This window comes from Panthera onca, chromosome C1, assembly GCF_046562875.1.
Source record: "Panthera onca isolate mPanOnc1 chromosome C1, mPanOnc1 haplotype 2, whole genome shotgun sequence".
NCBI classification, from domain to species: domain Eukaryota; kingdom Metazoa; phylum Chordata; class Mammalia; order Carnivora; family Felidae; genus Panthera; species Panthera onca.
The window spans coordinates 207,686,679-207,700,227 of NC_138346.1; the positions used below are offsets into that span (position 1 = coordinate 207,686,679).

At 55.1% G+C, this 13,549-nt stretch overlaps 1 protein-coding gene across 5 annotated transcripts in view; it reads left to right on the top strand.

Moving 5' to 3' along the window:
• The window catches only part of UBR4 (ubiquitin protein ligase E3 component n-recognin 4), a 132,376-nt gene extending 119,453 nt beyond the window's left edge, over nt 1-12,923 (top strand). For all 5 annotated transcript variants that reach the window (XM_078452300.2, XM_060626242.3, XM_060626241.3 and 2 more), the window contains 7 exons: nt 512-654; nt 1,075-1,200; nt 2,707-2,901; nt 5,677-5,901; nt 9,662-9,752; nt 10,442-10,604; nt 12,550-12,923. In XM_078452300.2, the coding sequence (XP_078308426.2) occupies nt 512-654; nt 1,075-1,200; nt 2,707-2,901; nt 5,677-5,901; nt 9,662-9,752; nt 10,442-10,604; nt 12,550-12,614 (1,008 nt within the window). In that variant the 3' untranslated portion in view covers nt 12,615-12,923. The remainder of the gene's footprint in view (nt 1-511; nt 655-1,074; nt 1,201-2,706; nt 2,902-5,676; nt 5,902-9,661; nt 9,753-10,441; nt 10,605-12,549) is intronic.
• The last annotated feature ends 626 nt before the right edge of the window (nt 12,924-13,549 follow it).

Consider the following 13,549-nt stretch of genomic DNA (forward strand, 5'->3'; position numbering starts at 1 on the left):
TTAAGCAGGATACCTGGGGAGAAGCTCAGGACCTCTATCCAACTAGATTTACGACGGACAGGAACAGGACAGCATGGGACCTGCTTGTTCCCCTAAAGGCCTACAAGGCGTCCTCTTCCCCTCCAGCTCGTAGGTCCTGCTGTGGCACAGGCTTCTGGGAACTGCTTGATAAGTTTTATAAAGCAGGTGACTTAGCAGGAAGGCACTTTATTCTTCCTTTTGAGATAAATGAAGCAAAAAGGGAAGGATGTCAGTTTAGGCTTCTGTATTAGCCTTTCCGTCTGCACGGCATCTGCTTTATTTTGGTCGTTCCCCACATTTCTCATCTCACTGGGACTGTGCCCAGCCGAGTGCTTAGCCGGGAGACCAAGGTGCTGACCATCCCCCCTCCTTGAGTGCATTCCTTCCTGGGAGGGGAGGCCCTCGGCTCCCCTCTCTTCGGCTTCGCCTCCTCCCGGAGCCTGCCTTGGACTTCGCCTCACTGCTCCTCCTTTTCATGGTGTCTTTGCAGCCCACAAAAGTCCTGGGCATCTATACCTTCACCAAGCGGGTAGCCTTGGAAGAGATGGAGAATAAGCCCCGGAAACAGCAGGGCTACAGCACCGTGTCCCACTTCAACATCGTGCACTACGACTGCCACCTGGCTGCCGTCAGGTAGGCCCTAGCTCCTGCAGAGTGGCTCCTCAGCCAGGCCTGTGTCCCTTCAGAGCAGTGGACACCTTGCCCAAGGCCCTGTGCCGGGAGGAGGGAGGGTGCCGACCCTGAAGTTTTCATCTCCGGGGACTAGGGTGTCTGACGTCAAATCACACAGGCCAAGAGCCATTTGTGCTGTGTGATTAAGAAATCCATTTGGCGTTTGGCCTAAGGCTGGAGAAAGCAACCTTGCTTCCCGGAAGCAGCGAAGCTGGCATTTACCATATTATGATACAAAGGGCTAATTCTCTCTGGAGTCAGGTGCATGGGCTAACTTCTTTCCCTAGTGTTAGCAAACTCTGCTCCGCCCCCACGTGCCCAGGTGCCTGGTTGCCAAATCAGTTCCAGTGGTCACTTGTCCCTGCTCTTCTCCCAATCCAGGCTGGCTCGTGGCCGGGAGGAGTGGGAGAGCGCAGCCCTTCAGAACGCCAACACTAAGTGCAATGGTCTCCTTCCGGTCTGGGGGCCCCACGTCCCTGAATCAGCTTTTGCCACCTGCTTGGCAAGGTGAGTGTTGAGCAGTGTGAATGATACGGAAGACGGGGTTCCCAGGAGATGGGGGAAAATCAGTGATCAGCTTGGCCCGAAGGCCTGTGACTGTCGTTGAGAACCGTGGTCCCTTTCTTTGAGTGCTGGCAGGGAAGCTATCTGGATCAGGGAGGAACTCGGCTGCAAGAAACCGGCACCCTCAGCATCTGGTGCACCACATGGAATTTCTAGTTAGTTGCTACCTTTTCTCCCTTGTTGATCTCAGGGCATAAGACACACCACCCTGACTTGGTCCTTAAAGCCAAAGTTTCCCATATTTGTCTTCTGCGGTGTGTGCCTCTGAGATTTAAATAATGAAAATAGCTCAGTCCAGGGGGATTATCAGGCTCCTTTCAAGCCTCCCTTGTCCTAAAATGCAGACTAGAGTCACTAAGGCTTTGAGGAGGTCCTCGCTCTTGCTGCTGCTTGGTGGAGTGATGCCCCACCCCGAGTCCAGTTGTAAAGCTGGGGGATGGAAAGGTACCTGGCAGTAATCAGGATGGGCAGCATATTAAAATGCTTACCATGTGCTCTTACACACATTCTCTGGTTGAGGAATTTGAGGCAGAGAGGTTGAGTAAATACCTGAGGTCACATAGAGCCCAGGCTGATGGTAGCACGTATTGACATAGAAAAATATCTTTCAGGGGCACCTGGGTGGCTCAGTAGGTTGAGCATCCGACTCTTGATTGCAGCTCAGGTCATCCTCTCACGGTTCATGGTTCATGGGATTGAGCCCTGCATTGGGCTCCATGCTTACAGCATGGAGCCTGCTTGGGATTCTCTCTCCGTCTCTCTCTGCCCCTCCTGCACTTGCGTACACGTGCAAGCTCTCTCTGAAATACACTTTTCTTAAAATAGAAAAATACGGGGTGCCTGGGTGGCTCAGTCGGTTAAGCGTCCGACTTCAGCTCAGGTCGTGATCTCACAGTTCGTGGGTTCGAGCCCCGCATTGGGCTCTATGCTGACAGCTCAGAGCCTGGAGTCTGCTTCGGATGCCATGTTTCCCTCTCTCTCTCCTCCTGTCCTGCTCATGCTCTGTCTTTCTCTCTCTCTCTCAAAAATAAACATTAAAAAAATATAGAAAAATACCTTTCATTTGGAGGTTAAAGAAAACATTCTTATGAATAGATCACCTTGTAAGAATGAATACTTCCCATGTTTCTTCTTCTAAAGTGTGCTAGGTTTGGCTATGATACATTTTGTGACATTTGTCTCTCAGGAAATAGGGCCCCCAGAACTAGCGAGGTCTTCTCAAAGCTTGGAGGGCATCACATTCAGTCATAGGAGAAATGGAGTTGTCATCTGCTCCTGTCTTCCTACAGGCCACAGTTCATGTCCTCAGCCGTCCCCTTCGTTCCTCAATCTGCTTATGTGACCTTTGCAGCCATCGGACCGGGCTGTGCCGAGGGGGCTCTCCCTTCCAAACTGGGCTTTCCCCGGGGAGCCCGCTTTGCTCACAGCGTTCATTCTGCTTCCCCGCAGGCACAACACTTACCTCCAGGAGTGTACGGGCCAGCGGGAGCCCACGTACCAGCTCAACATCCATGACATGAAGCTGCTCTTCCTGCGCTTTGCCATGGAGCAGTCGTTCAGCGCGGACACCGGCGGCGGCGGCCGGGAGAGCAACATCCACCTGATCCCCTACATCGTCCACACTGTGCTTTACGTCCTGAACACGTCAGTATCTCGCTCCCCAGTGGGCGTCTGGCCGGCCCGCCCCGTGCCCCTCTGCCCAGCAAGGTGTCAACATTTCTATGTCTGCCCGAGTTAGTTCCAGGGCAGATGGCTGGCCTCGGGTAGCCTTTACTGAAGCACGCGTTTTCTGCGGCTTTCCAGAGTCACACAGAATAAGGTGACTTCCTTTCCAGAACGGTTCCGTCTCCCCCGAGTGGGCAGTTGAAGGCTGTGTCCTTGGACTGACGCTCCGCCCGGAGGGGAACCAGGAACTGGGAGAGGCCAGCCCACCAGAGAACCTCCTTAGCTTCTACTACGATGTTGCCTCCACTACCCATAAGACTCGGTGCTCTTGGGTGGGGAGGCCATGGATCAGAACCGCACATAGTCACTGTCAAGGGGACACAGGGTGTTACAGGGGAAGGTTTCATAACTGGGGGCTGCGGCAGAACCAAAGACCGTTTTCATAAATGGAAGACTGGACTTGGATCCTGGTTTCTCCCCCGGTGAGCAGTGCTTCTGGCACATTGAGAGTAGGAAGTGTCGAAGATTGGAAAAGTTGGCTGATAACCAGGAGGAGAGTGGGTTTGTATTTTTATCTGTGTATACATCACGGAGCAGTTAGACTGATAGCTAAAAGTGTAATTTTAAAGAAGCAGTTAGGGTAGCAAATAGCATTCGTTCATACCAGCCCAGATGTTAAAAGCCAGTTAGAAGGTTTAGTAAACTTTGCCTCCTGGTTTGAACAGTTTTGTGCTTTTTGGCCCTGTTTTCCAACAAGAGTCTCCTACCTGCTTCGGGCAGGGAACTGGCCAGCTGTTGAAAGACTGGGTACGGTCCGCCTAAGGCAGCTGCAGTCTCGGTTAGGCAACAGGACAGTCTGTCTCTTGTCCTTTCTAGCCTTCTGTCTTCACCAATGTTGTTTTCTCCTTCCCTCCCATTTCCCGGTGAGATAGAAGGCTGAGCTCCAGAACGCACGCCTCATCCTTAACAAGACGCACGGGCAGGTCTCTGTCAGGGCGTGACACCCTCTGCTAAACTGCTGAGGCTCTCAGACACCCACATCATCGACGGCACAGATGTTCTCACTCTCCAGATCGCTGCAGGCCCCGGCAGTGCTAACTGCCGGTGTTTGTTCGGCCTTTGACGGAGCTGTTGGCTCTGCGGAGACCTGTCCCTTGGCAGCTGTGCGGCAGAGCGGACTGCCCTGCTCTCCGGCAGGGTGCGCGGCGCCCAGAGAGGCAGCGTGACTCGCCCGGCTGAAGAGCCGGTGACCACAGGTGTCCTGTGTTTCTCAGGGGGCCACGTACTGGTAACTCAGGCTCGAGCCCCTTGACCAGGGAGGGTGTTGGCTATGTCACGGATGTGTCTTGGTCAGAGCCTCACGTGGAAGCTTCACGCAGAGGCGCTGTTGCGCAGCCATAGACTGCTCCCCCAGCTGGTCGCTTCACCTTGGCATGAGCCTGGTCACGTTTGTGTATACAGGCAAGTAGGTCATGCTGTGAGCCAGAGCGGAGTGGGGCAGGTCCTACGGTGGCAGAACGCTTCTGACTCCCAGTTCTGGAAAGTCCAGTCGAGTCCACCCGTCTGTGCCATCCTTGTCCATTCTCAGCAGAAGGAAGCACGGTGTCCTTGCACACAGCCCCCTTCTGCCTTCCCACAGTCCGGCATTTGCCGGTGCCGTCTGTGGGCCTGGTGGCTTGGACTGTCACGGCTTTGGGGGTTGTGTTTTGTTCTCCTCCGCACCCCCCCCCCCCCCTTGGGATAAGGACAGGGCGGTAGGTGCTCTTGGCATGAGAGCGCCATCCAGGTGATAGGGTCAGGGATATGCGGTCAGGAAGGCCTCCAGTGGGGTCTCTGTGCCGCCCCAGTGCCGCTCACCGAAACTCTGTGGTGCTGGGCAAGGGCCTTTGCGTGGATCAAGAACGTGGAGGGCCAGCTTGGCAGCCAGACTGCCAGGGTTCAAAGCCTCATTCTTCCACTCCCCAGCATGCGATTGTGGGCAAGGTAGCTGTCTTCTCTGTTGTGTCCTCTTCTGTGAAATAGGTGTGGATCCGGTACCTGTGTCCTAGGGCCGTTGTCACGATTAGGTGAGATGATCCATTCGGGCTCCCAGAGCAGTGCCTGGTAGTAAAGTTCAGGACCATGTGCCCACAGTTTAGGCAGGAGAGAGAACAGGAAGCAGTGCTTGCTCGGAGGCAGCTGTTCGAATGAAGGAGGAACACACACACGTAAGGAAACCATGAGATATGGAGGGTGCAACACGGGAACCAATGCAAACAGCCTAGCTCTGGGGACTACGTGGGGCAAGCGAGAACATGGGCTGGGTTGCAGAGTCAGGTTCTGGACACACATTGGCTCCCTCACTTACAGACTCACTGGCTTAGGGAAGGTCATTTCGCTTCTCTAGGCTTCAGATACCGTGGTAAGAAGGTGCTAGCTGTCACCTTCCAGAGTCGTTCGGTCACTTTGTTGGTGGAGTGTTTGTGACCTTGTCCGCCATATGCAGGGGGCTCAAGAGCCAGTAGGTGTTTGGAATCGTGTCAGAGCTGAGCTAGGAGTTGATGGGGGCAGGGAAAGTGCCACCAAGTAGGGCTTAGAAGGGAAGAAGCAGTCCTTGGGGAGGGGGTAGGAGGGCTACTTAAGAGTGGGTGGCCATGTTTCGTGATCCAAGCGTTCAAAAGCTTAAAAGAAGACGAGATGTTGACCAAACCTCCTCTCCTCTTGCTGCTGGTACCCTGCTTCTGCCCTGGTTTCATTGTGTCCCTTTTGTTCCAGAACCCGAGCAACTTCCCGAGAGGAGAAGAACCTCCAGGGCTTTCTGGAGCAGCCCAAGGAGAAGTGGGTGGAGAGTGCCTTTGAAGTGGACGGGCCCCACTATTTCACGGTCCTGGCCCTCCACATCCTGCCCCCCGAGAAGTGGAGAGCCACACGCGTGGAAATCCTGCGGAGGCTGCTGGTGACCTCTCAGGCCCGGGCAGTGGCTCCAGGGGGAGCCACCAGGTCAGTCTCTGCCTCAGGAAGTCCCGTCTTCTGGGCTGCCTGGTGCCTGGATTACATATTTCCCGTTGTGTGTAAAAGCTGCTTTGCAGCGTGTGTGGTAAGTGAGGGCCTGCTCGTTTGACTCGGTCATTGACCCTGTGCCTTGTGGTGCCAAGGGTCTAGGCCCGATGGCCAGCAGGTGCCTTGGCCACCTGTGGGTCTCGTGTTCAGCCTCTGGAAAGGTGGAGTGAGGCTTGGGTCTGTGGAAGATTTCAGAGAAGCAGCCAGCCAGGCGCAGGGTGAGACTACTGGTGAGGAGGATGAGGGCCAGCAGGGAGCTAGGGCAGGTGACTGGGTTTTCCCAGTCTCGCTGGCCTGGCCATAAACTGGGAAAGCTTCCGCATGGCTGCACTGGGGATTTTCTTTTCTGACCATGAAAAGCTCATTATCTCTCTCCCTGGTCACATTCCTGTGCTGTCTGCCCCACGTTCCACGAGCCTTTCTTCTGTTTCTCCTATTCGTGTGGACACGTCCCAAAGAAGGAACGATCTTTCAAGGAAGGAAGCGTCTTTGTTCTCATGACCTTGTGCTGTGATTTGGGTCAGATGGGCAGCATCTTGAGAAAAACAGCTGTAAACAACAAGAAGCCCTTTGAGATGACCACAGGGTTGCCACACGTTGCGTGGACTCCACGGGACTCCTCTCTCGGCTCATGGTGGCCCATGTGCTGTGTCTGCCTCCCCTGGGCTTGAGAAGGGTGTAGGTTTGTCAGCTTGCTTCTGGCACTCCAGGGAAATCTTCACTTCTGGAAGATCTGTTCTTGTCTGTCTGCCCTTGCTAGGATCCAAGGGAACATTTCCACATTTACAGGCTTTCAAGCCCCTGATAATGACAGACCAAGTGGGCACAGCCATGTGCCTGGATCGGCACCTGGTACCTTTTACCCCCACCAGCTCTGGTTTATCCGCGTTGCCAGTCAAAGGCCCCTCCACCCTCAGGGACTAGGTCAGAGCTCTGCTCTTGAGTCCTGCCAGTACTAGCTGCTCTGTGTAGAGGAGGAGGGGGTGAGTCTCATTCAAGTTCGCACCTAACCCATGCCCCCTTTCAGACGTATCACTGTCCTGTGTTTCCCAGAGTCCAGAGCATTCATGCTGAGCTAGCCGCTAGAAATCAGAAGTTCGATCTGGAAGGTAGCAGGTTGTTCGTAAGCCAGGCTCAGCCTGTCCCTGTGAGGGTGGCTGTCTGCTGGGCACTGGCCCTCGGTGGCAGCTGTGAGATTTGAACCCACAGGAGCCGTTTTGCTTTCAGTTAGGAGACCAGAACTCTCTGCTGTCCCAGGCAGTGGGGGAAAAGCCCATCTGGTCACAGCTCACTTAGGAAATCCAGTGTGAGCTGCCCTCGCGGGTTGCCATTTTCTTTGTGGCAGTTTACTCACCTTTATTAATTCCCCTTAAATAATTAAGTTGGGCAGGTCGCTCGATTCCTGCTTACCAAAGCACAGCAGCCACCGAGTCTGGCGTGGGGTGGAGGCCTGAGCTGGAGCCCCTGAAACAGGCTGGGGGAGGTGCTGGGCGTGAGCCCCGTATTGGGACACTCTCTGAGGAGAGACTGTGCCGGAGGGACACTCAGAGGGCGTCGTTCTGGCGGTTGGGCGGTGTCCCTGGCAGCAGCAGGCTTTGTCCTGAGTCTGTGATGGGGTGGGAGGCAGTAGCCGATACAAAAATCTAGGAATTTGCACCGAGAGAAGTTGACCTCTTGTGCGTGTTTTACATTCAGGAAGAAGGGTTCCTCTGCCAGGAACTTGTAAGTCGTTAGGCCTGGGACTTAGGCTTCCGTCTGAGCCCTATCTGGTGTCCCGTGGGCAGCAGGCAGAGTCACAGACGAGTGGGTGTCACCCTTGCCCCCAGGCTGGCCTGGCAGCAGACCTCGCTGTGGGCTGCCGAGTCCACACGCAGGGCAGGTGGGAGACAGCGGGTGCCCTGGAGGATATGGGGGTGCAGGGAGGGAACGGGAAGAATATTGTAGCAAACAGAATTGTCTGACTTCATTTTGTTAATGAATTTACCTTTGCTGAGTGTACGTGTGGATGCCATCCCGGGCCCCACAGTTCCTTCTCTCTCTCTTTTTTTTAAACTTATATTCATTTTGGAGAGACAGAACATGAGAGTGGGGAAGGGGCAGAGAGATGGAGACACAGAATCCGAAGCAGACTCCAGGCTCTGAGCTGTCAGCACAGAGCCCGACGCGGGGCTCGAACTCACGAACTGCCAGATTATGACCTGAGCCGAAGTCAGTTGCTCAACTGACTGAGCCCCCCAAGCACCCCCCCCCCCCACCCCACCACACAGTTCCTTCTCTTAAGGCCCATATGGGATGGTCTCACTTTATGATTCTTACCTACACACAGACACTTTATTTATTTATTTATTTAAAAAAAATTTTTTTTTTTTTTAATAAATGTTTTTGTTTATTTTTGAGACAGAGAGAGACAGAGCATGGGCAGGGGAGGGGCAGAGAGAGAGGGAGACACAGAATCCGAAGCAGCCTCCAGGCTCTGAGCTGTCAGCACAGAGCCCGATGCAGGGCTTGAACTCACGGACCGTGAGATCATGACCTGAGCCGAAGTCGGACGCTCAACCGACTGAGCCCCCCAAGCCCCCCTCACCCCCCGCCCTGCCACACACAGTTCCTTCTCTTAAGGCCCATAAGGGACGGTCTCACTTTATGATTCTTACCTACACACAGATACTTTAATACTCAATTTTAGTTCCCTTAGTTACGGACTTTGTTCTAGTGCGTTTTAAGACAGAATTTCTGTGACAAGGGTTCATCTAGCTTTTATTTACTGCAGATGTGAAGGCAGTTTGCAAACAAAACGTCTTGTAGATCTCGGACGGTAGAAACTGAATCCTATAGCAGAGGGGTGTCTGCTCTCTCTGCGTTTCATAGTGGCTTTACCACTGTGATCTAGTGTCCTCGCTCCTCAAGCCAGGAGTGCCTGCTGAGAGGGCAGAGGATGGTGTCCCAGACCGCCCCCGCTATTCCAAGAGCCCGCTGGCCTTGAATCCTGCGCTGAATCGTTAGGTTGGGTAGAGCTGGTCCTGGGCAGAGACCGGGACTGTGGCGGTGGCTCTGGGACAGCCCGGGATTTAGAGGTGGCGGTTGCATCTTCCATCCTGGATGTTACTGTTGCCCAGGGCCAGTTTTCCACCAGCTCGCCGTTTTGTTTTTGTTTTTGTTTTTGTTTTTGTTTTTGTTTTTTTGTTTTTGTTTTTGTTTTTGTTTTTAACACAGCCCGTGGTTAACAAATCCCTGTGTTTGGCTGGTTTAGTCTGCTGACTGTATTTGTGGAAATGGCTCCCAGCGGGAATGTCAAGGCTGAGGTAGAGCCCTGTTTCCCCTTCACGTATGAGGTGCTGGCAAGTCCGAGAGCTCGTGTGGGGCTCCACAGAGCAGGGGTGCGCGGGCCTCCCTGGCATCTCTTCATGGCAGTGGTCTCTGGTTGCCACGTTGCACGTGGTGTTCCCCCTATTCTGATTCACCCTGATCCGGAAGAGAGTCAGTACTGAGGATGAGTATTTCATGGATTATTTTATAGTAAGTAAACCCCTGGGTCCAGGCTTCAGAAGTTCTTGCCCACAGCTGCTTTTTCCCGAGAAGATAGGCCAGTAGCTGACGTGGAGACGTGCGTAGATTCCTGGATCCTTGACTTGCTCCGCTCCATCGTCGCGTGTATCCCTCCAGCGTCTTCACGGACATGCGATTTGATTTTCTTTTCCAGGCTGACCGACAAGGCAGTGAAGGACTACTCTGCTTATCGCTCTTCCCTTCTCTTTTGGGCCCTCGTCGATCTCATTTACAACATGTTTAAGGTAGGGAAGCCATCAGAAGCTCGACTGCCTTCTGCAAGAGTTTGAACTTTTTGTGCTGCTGGCTCTGACCCCACGCAGCAGCGGGGCGGCTGCCCCCCCTCTGGCCTCTGCTGGGAAGCGAGCTGCCTCCCCTGCGGAAGGATTTCCACCGTCGCTTAGACCCTTTCACCTGCGACGTCCGTTTGTAGCCCAGACCGCTCCTGTCACCTGGTCTCAGGCCTGCTGCAAACTCACTTCCCCAGGCAGACCTTCCCTCCTGAGTCACCCTCTGTTTGCCCTTGGCCCCTCCGTTTGGGTAAAGTCCGTTGCCTTGTGTGAGTGTGACCTACTCCAGCCTAGCTTCCGGTAGGGACACTGCTCTCTGCCTTGAGAGAGTCAGAGGGTTTGGGGATGGTTCCTTGTACAATCTGAGTGAAGCACGGTGAGATCCCCTTTTCCTGGGGAAATGCAGATGTGACACCTGCAGAGAGGAGTAGCGGTCTCGACTTGTAGCCTGTAAGTGACACGGTGCATAATAAAGGGGCTGCAGGAGGAATGACACGAGACTTTGCTGTTCCTGGAACCAAAATACGTCCTCCAGGGGAACTTGGGTGTAAACGGGAGGGCTGCTTTTTGGCATCGAGAAGGCCTGACTGACTCGAGGCATTAAGTAATCCACCCCCGGGCCTGTCTCCTGTCGGTTCTTGTAGAAGGTGCCTACCAGCAACACGGAGGGAGGCTGGTCCTGCTCTCTAGCGGAATACATCCGCCACAACGACATGCCCATCTACGAAGCTGCTGACAAAGCCCTGAAGACCTTCCAGGAGGAGTTCATGCCAGTGGAGACCTTCTCGGAGTTCCTCGATGCGGCTGGTCAGTGTCAGGATTTTCTCTCTCGAAAATCTTCTACAGCAAAACCCACGTCTGTCTTAGAGGGGCCGGTATTAGCTTCCGTCTTCACGGCAGAAGGAACACAAGCAAGAACCAGCCTGTCGGTCACTGCCAAACGGTCTGGGAGAGATAAGTAAACACCAGGCCACTGGGAGCAGGAACAGCAGCTGGGACACGTGGGGACTTACTGCGTCCCACGCCCTGTGCTGCTCAGTGGGTACACGTGTTCGGGGTGGAACTGTGGTTACCCCCACTTCATAGGTGGGGTAACTGAGGCTGTGAAGATTAGAGGAGTTTCCAGTGGGGCAGACCTGGAAAATTGGTAGAGCCTCTAAAAAAAAACAAAAGACCCTGAAAAACATGGGGCACCTGGTGGCTCATTCAGTTGGTTAAGCGTCCAACTTTTGATCTCAGCTCAGGGCCTGACCCTGAGATCGAGACCTGCTGTGTAAAGAAAACGTTCTCCCCAGATCCCACCATCAGGAGAAAGCCTCCACTAGTATTTTTCTTGTCTGTCTTCACCCTCTGGGAGCTACACTCTCAGGGGTCTCTAGCGACGCTCACAGAATTCTGCTTTCCTCCCAGCCCTGCGCCAGCTGACGGAGGTCCCTGTGTGCTGGGGGCTTCCGGTTTGACTGTGCTTTGCGGGTGGCCTCGGCAGAAGCCGAGCGCTGTCATGGACCTTTGTTGGCCCAGTGCTACCCCCGCTATCTGGTGGTCACAAGTTGACATCGCTCAGCTCAGCGTTTTTGTTAACTTGCAGCCTCGACGTTGTCCCTGAGCCACACGCCTTCCCAGGAGCCATTCCTGCCCGAGAGCTGGTGGCCCATGTATTTGTGTCCTCATGCTTTGGGGAGTGTGTGAGCAGAGGCTGTTGGTGGGGACGGAGGGTCTGAGCACGAGAGGAGGGGTGGCAGGGGAAGGACGGTGTTCGCCTCGGTTCATGGCGTCCCAGCCATCCCGCAGCTTGCAGCGTCGTCGCCAGCCTGAAGCAGGGGAGAGCGGGACCTGCTGGGCAGGGAGCCTCTGTAGCCTCACGCCAGGGTCGGGTTTTTACGGCGTGATTTTATTATTTCGTTTAGACTGGCGGAAAATTTCAGAATACCAGACACACCCTGCTCAGATGCAAGGGCAAAACCACCTTCCAAAACCAACAAGGGGTGATCGGTGCCAACCTTTCCCCCGTTAGCACGGATGCTGGGGAGAGGACCTGGGCGTGAATGTCGCCAGGACTCAGGCTTAACAGCTTGGCGGCCGTTAACTTTGAGCGCCCTGCTTGGGGGCCACAGAGCCCCTTCTGTGCACTCGCACATTCACACGTGGCCTCATTTAATCCCTACAGTGACCCAGGTAGGACTTGTTACTGTCCCTGTTTGATGGTTGCAGAAACGGAGCTCCTGAGCTTTGGCAGCTCACTCGAGATCCTGGGACTAGTGGTTGGAACGAAGCCCAGCTGAGCCCAGGGCCCTGGTACTGTGCTCTGTTCCTCGTGGCCCTTGGGGGCACTGGTGTTAGCTTTTCCTTGGCCCCGGCCCCTTCGAGAGTATGCTGCGTGCTGTGGACTCTCTCCCTCCAGAAGGCCCCTCTGCTTTGCACGGAGTTTCAGCAGACGAGAGGCTCCCCTGCGGTGGTTCGTGGACCTGAGTTAGAACCTCTGCCCTGGGGGTCGTAGGGTTGGTCTCTGCCACTTTAATGCCTTGGAACACACGGTGGCGCCTGGTTGCAGAACGTGACCAGTTCCTCTTCCAGAACGAGAGTGCTTGCTCAGTGACTGCCTCCCCGTCATCGCCAGTGTGCCTGGGAGCAGCGTGTCGGAGCTTGTCGGGGCACATGGTGTTCTCTGCGTGGATGCGGCAGCCGTGACTCAGTGGGCTGGGGGCTGTGCGTGCCTACGCCTAACCCACCCCTGCGTGCCCCTGTTTTCCAGGTCTGTTATCAGAAATCACTGATCCTGAGAGCTTCCTAAAGGACCTGTTGAACTCCATCCCCTGAAGATCACACGGAAACTGCAGTTAGCAGAGACCGAAGCGAGCTTGCCTTCCATCCTCCGTGTTCTTCCCTCGTGTGCATCGATCCCCTCCCCCACGGGACGCGCGGCACCACTCCTCCCCCCCATGTCTTGGAGTGGCTTGGGGTTTTTAGGCTTCCTGTTCTGTCTTGTGTGTGTGGTGCACTAGCTATGAAGTTGTCTGTAACCCAAGCCGTGGAAGGGCCTGTGCGTACCTAGGCGCCACGCGCTGTCCCGGCCGACTCCGCACTCGCGTGTGCACATCTTGGCAAATAAACGAGTGACTGAGCACACACTGAAACAGAAGGTGTCGCCTGCTGCTTAAACCCACCCCGAGTGTCCCTGGCCAGACGCTGTCCTTGGCCGTGTGGCTCTTTCTGGCATGAGTGCAGGAAGACGGACGAATCTGCGTCGCCATTCTTGTCAGTACCTGGTGGAGCCCGTCCACCCGGCCCGCGAGCCGGGGCAGCACCTTTGAGTCTGAGCTTCCTGAAGGCAGACCCCTCGGCCTCCCTTAGTTTTTCGGCCTTGCAAGCTGGAACCCAAAGACCCGTGGAGCCGGTGACTGCAGACCTCGGCTGAAGGCGGGCTCAGTGGAGCAAGGGTGCTTGACGATCAGGCTAGCTGCACGTCAGAGACCCCGTGGCGACTTCGCTTCAGGGTCGCTGTGTTAGGAGAGGGCCCGGGGCAGGCCTAGAGCCAGAGTAACGAGCAGCTTCCCTTTGCTGACCTTCCCTCTGCCGGTGTGAGTGTGTGTGTATGCGTGTGTGTTTCTAGTCTTCCAGCAGCCCTGCAGGAGAGGGCCTGTGAACGGGCATCATTTGCCCAGGGCTGCCCCACCAGTAGTCACCGGAGCTGTGAGTCTGTGCCCCTGAAGCGCTGTCCTGCCCCGCGGTGGCAGCTGCCTTGAGGGCCTCGA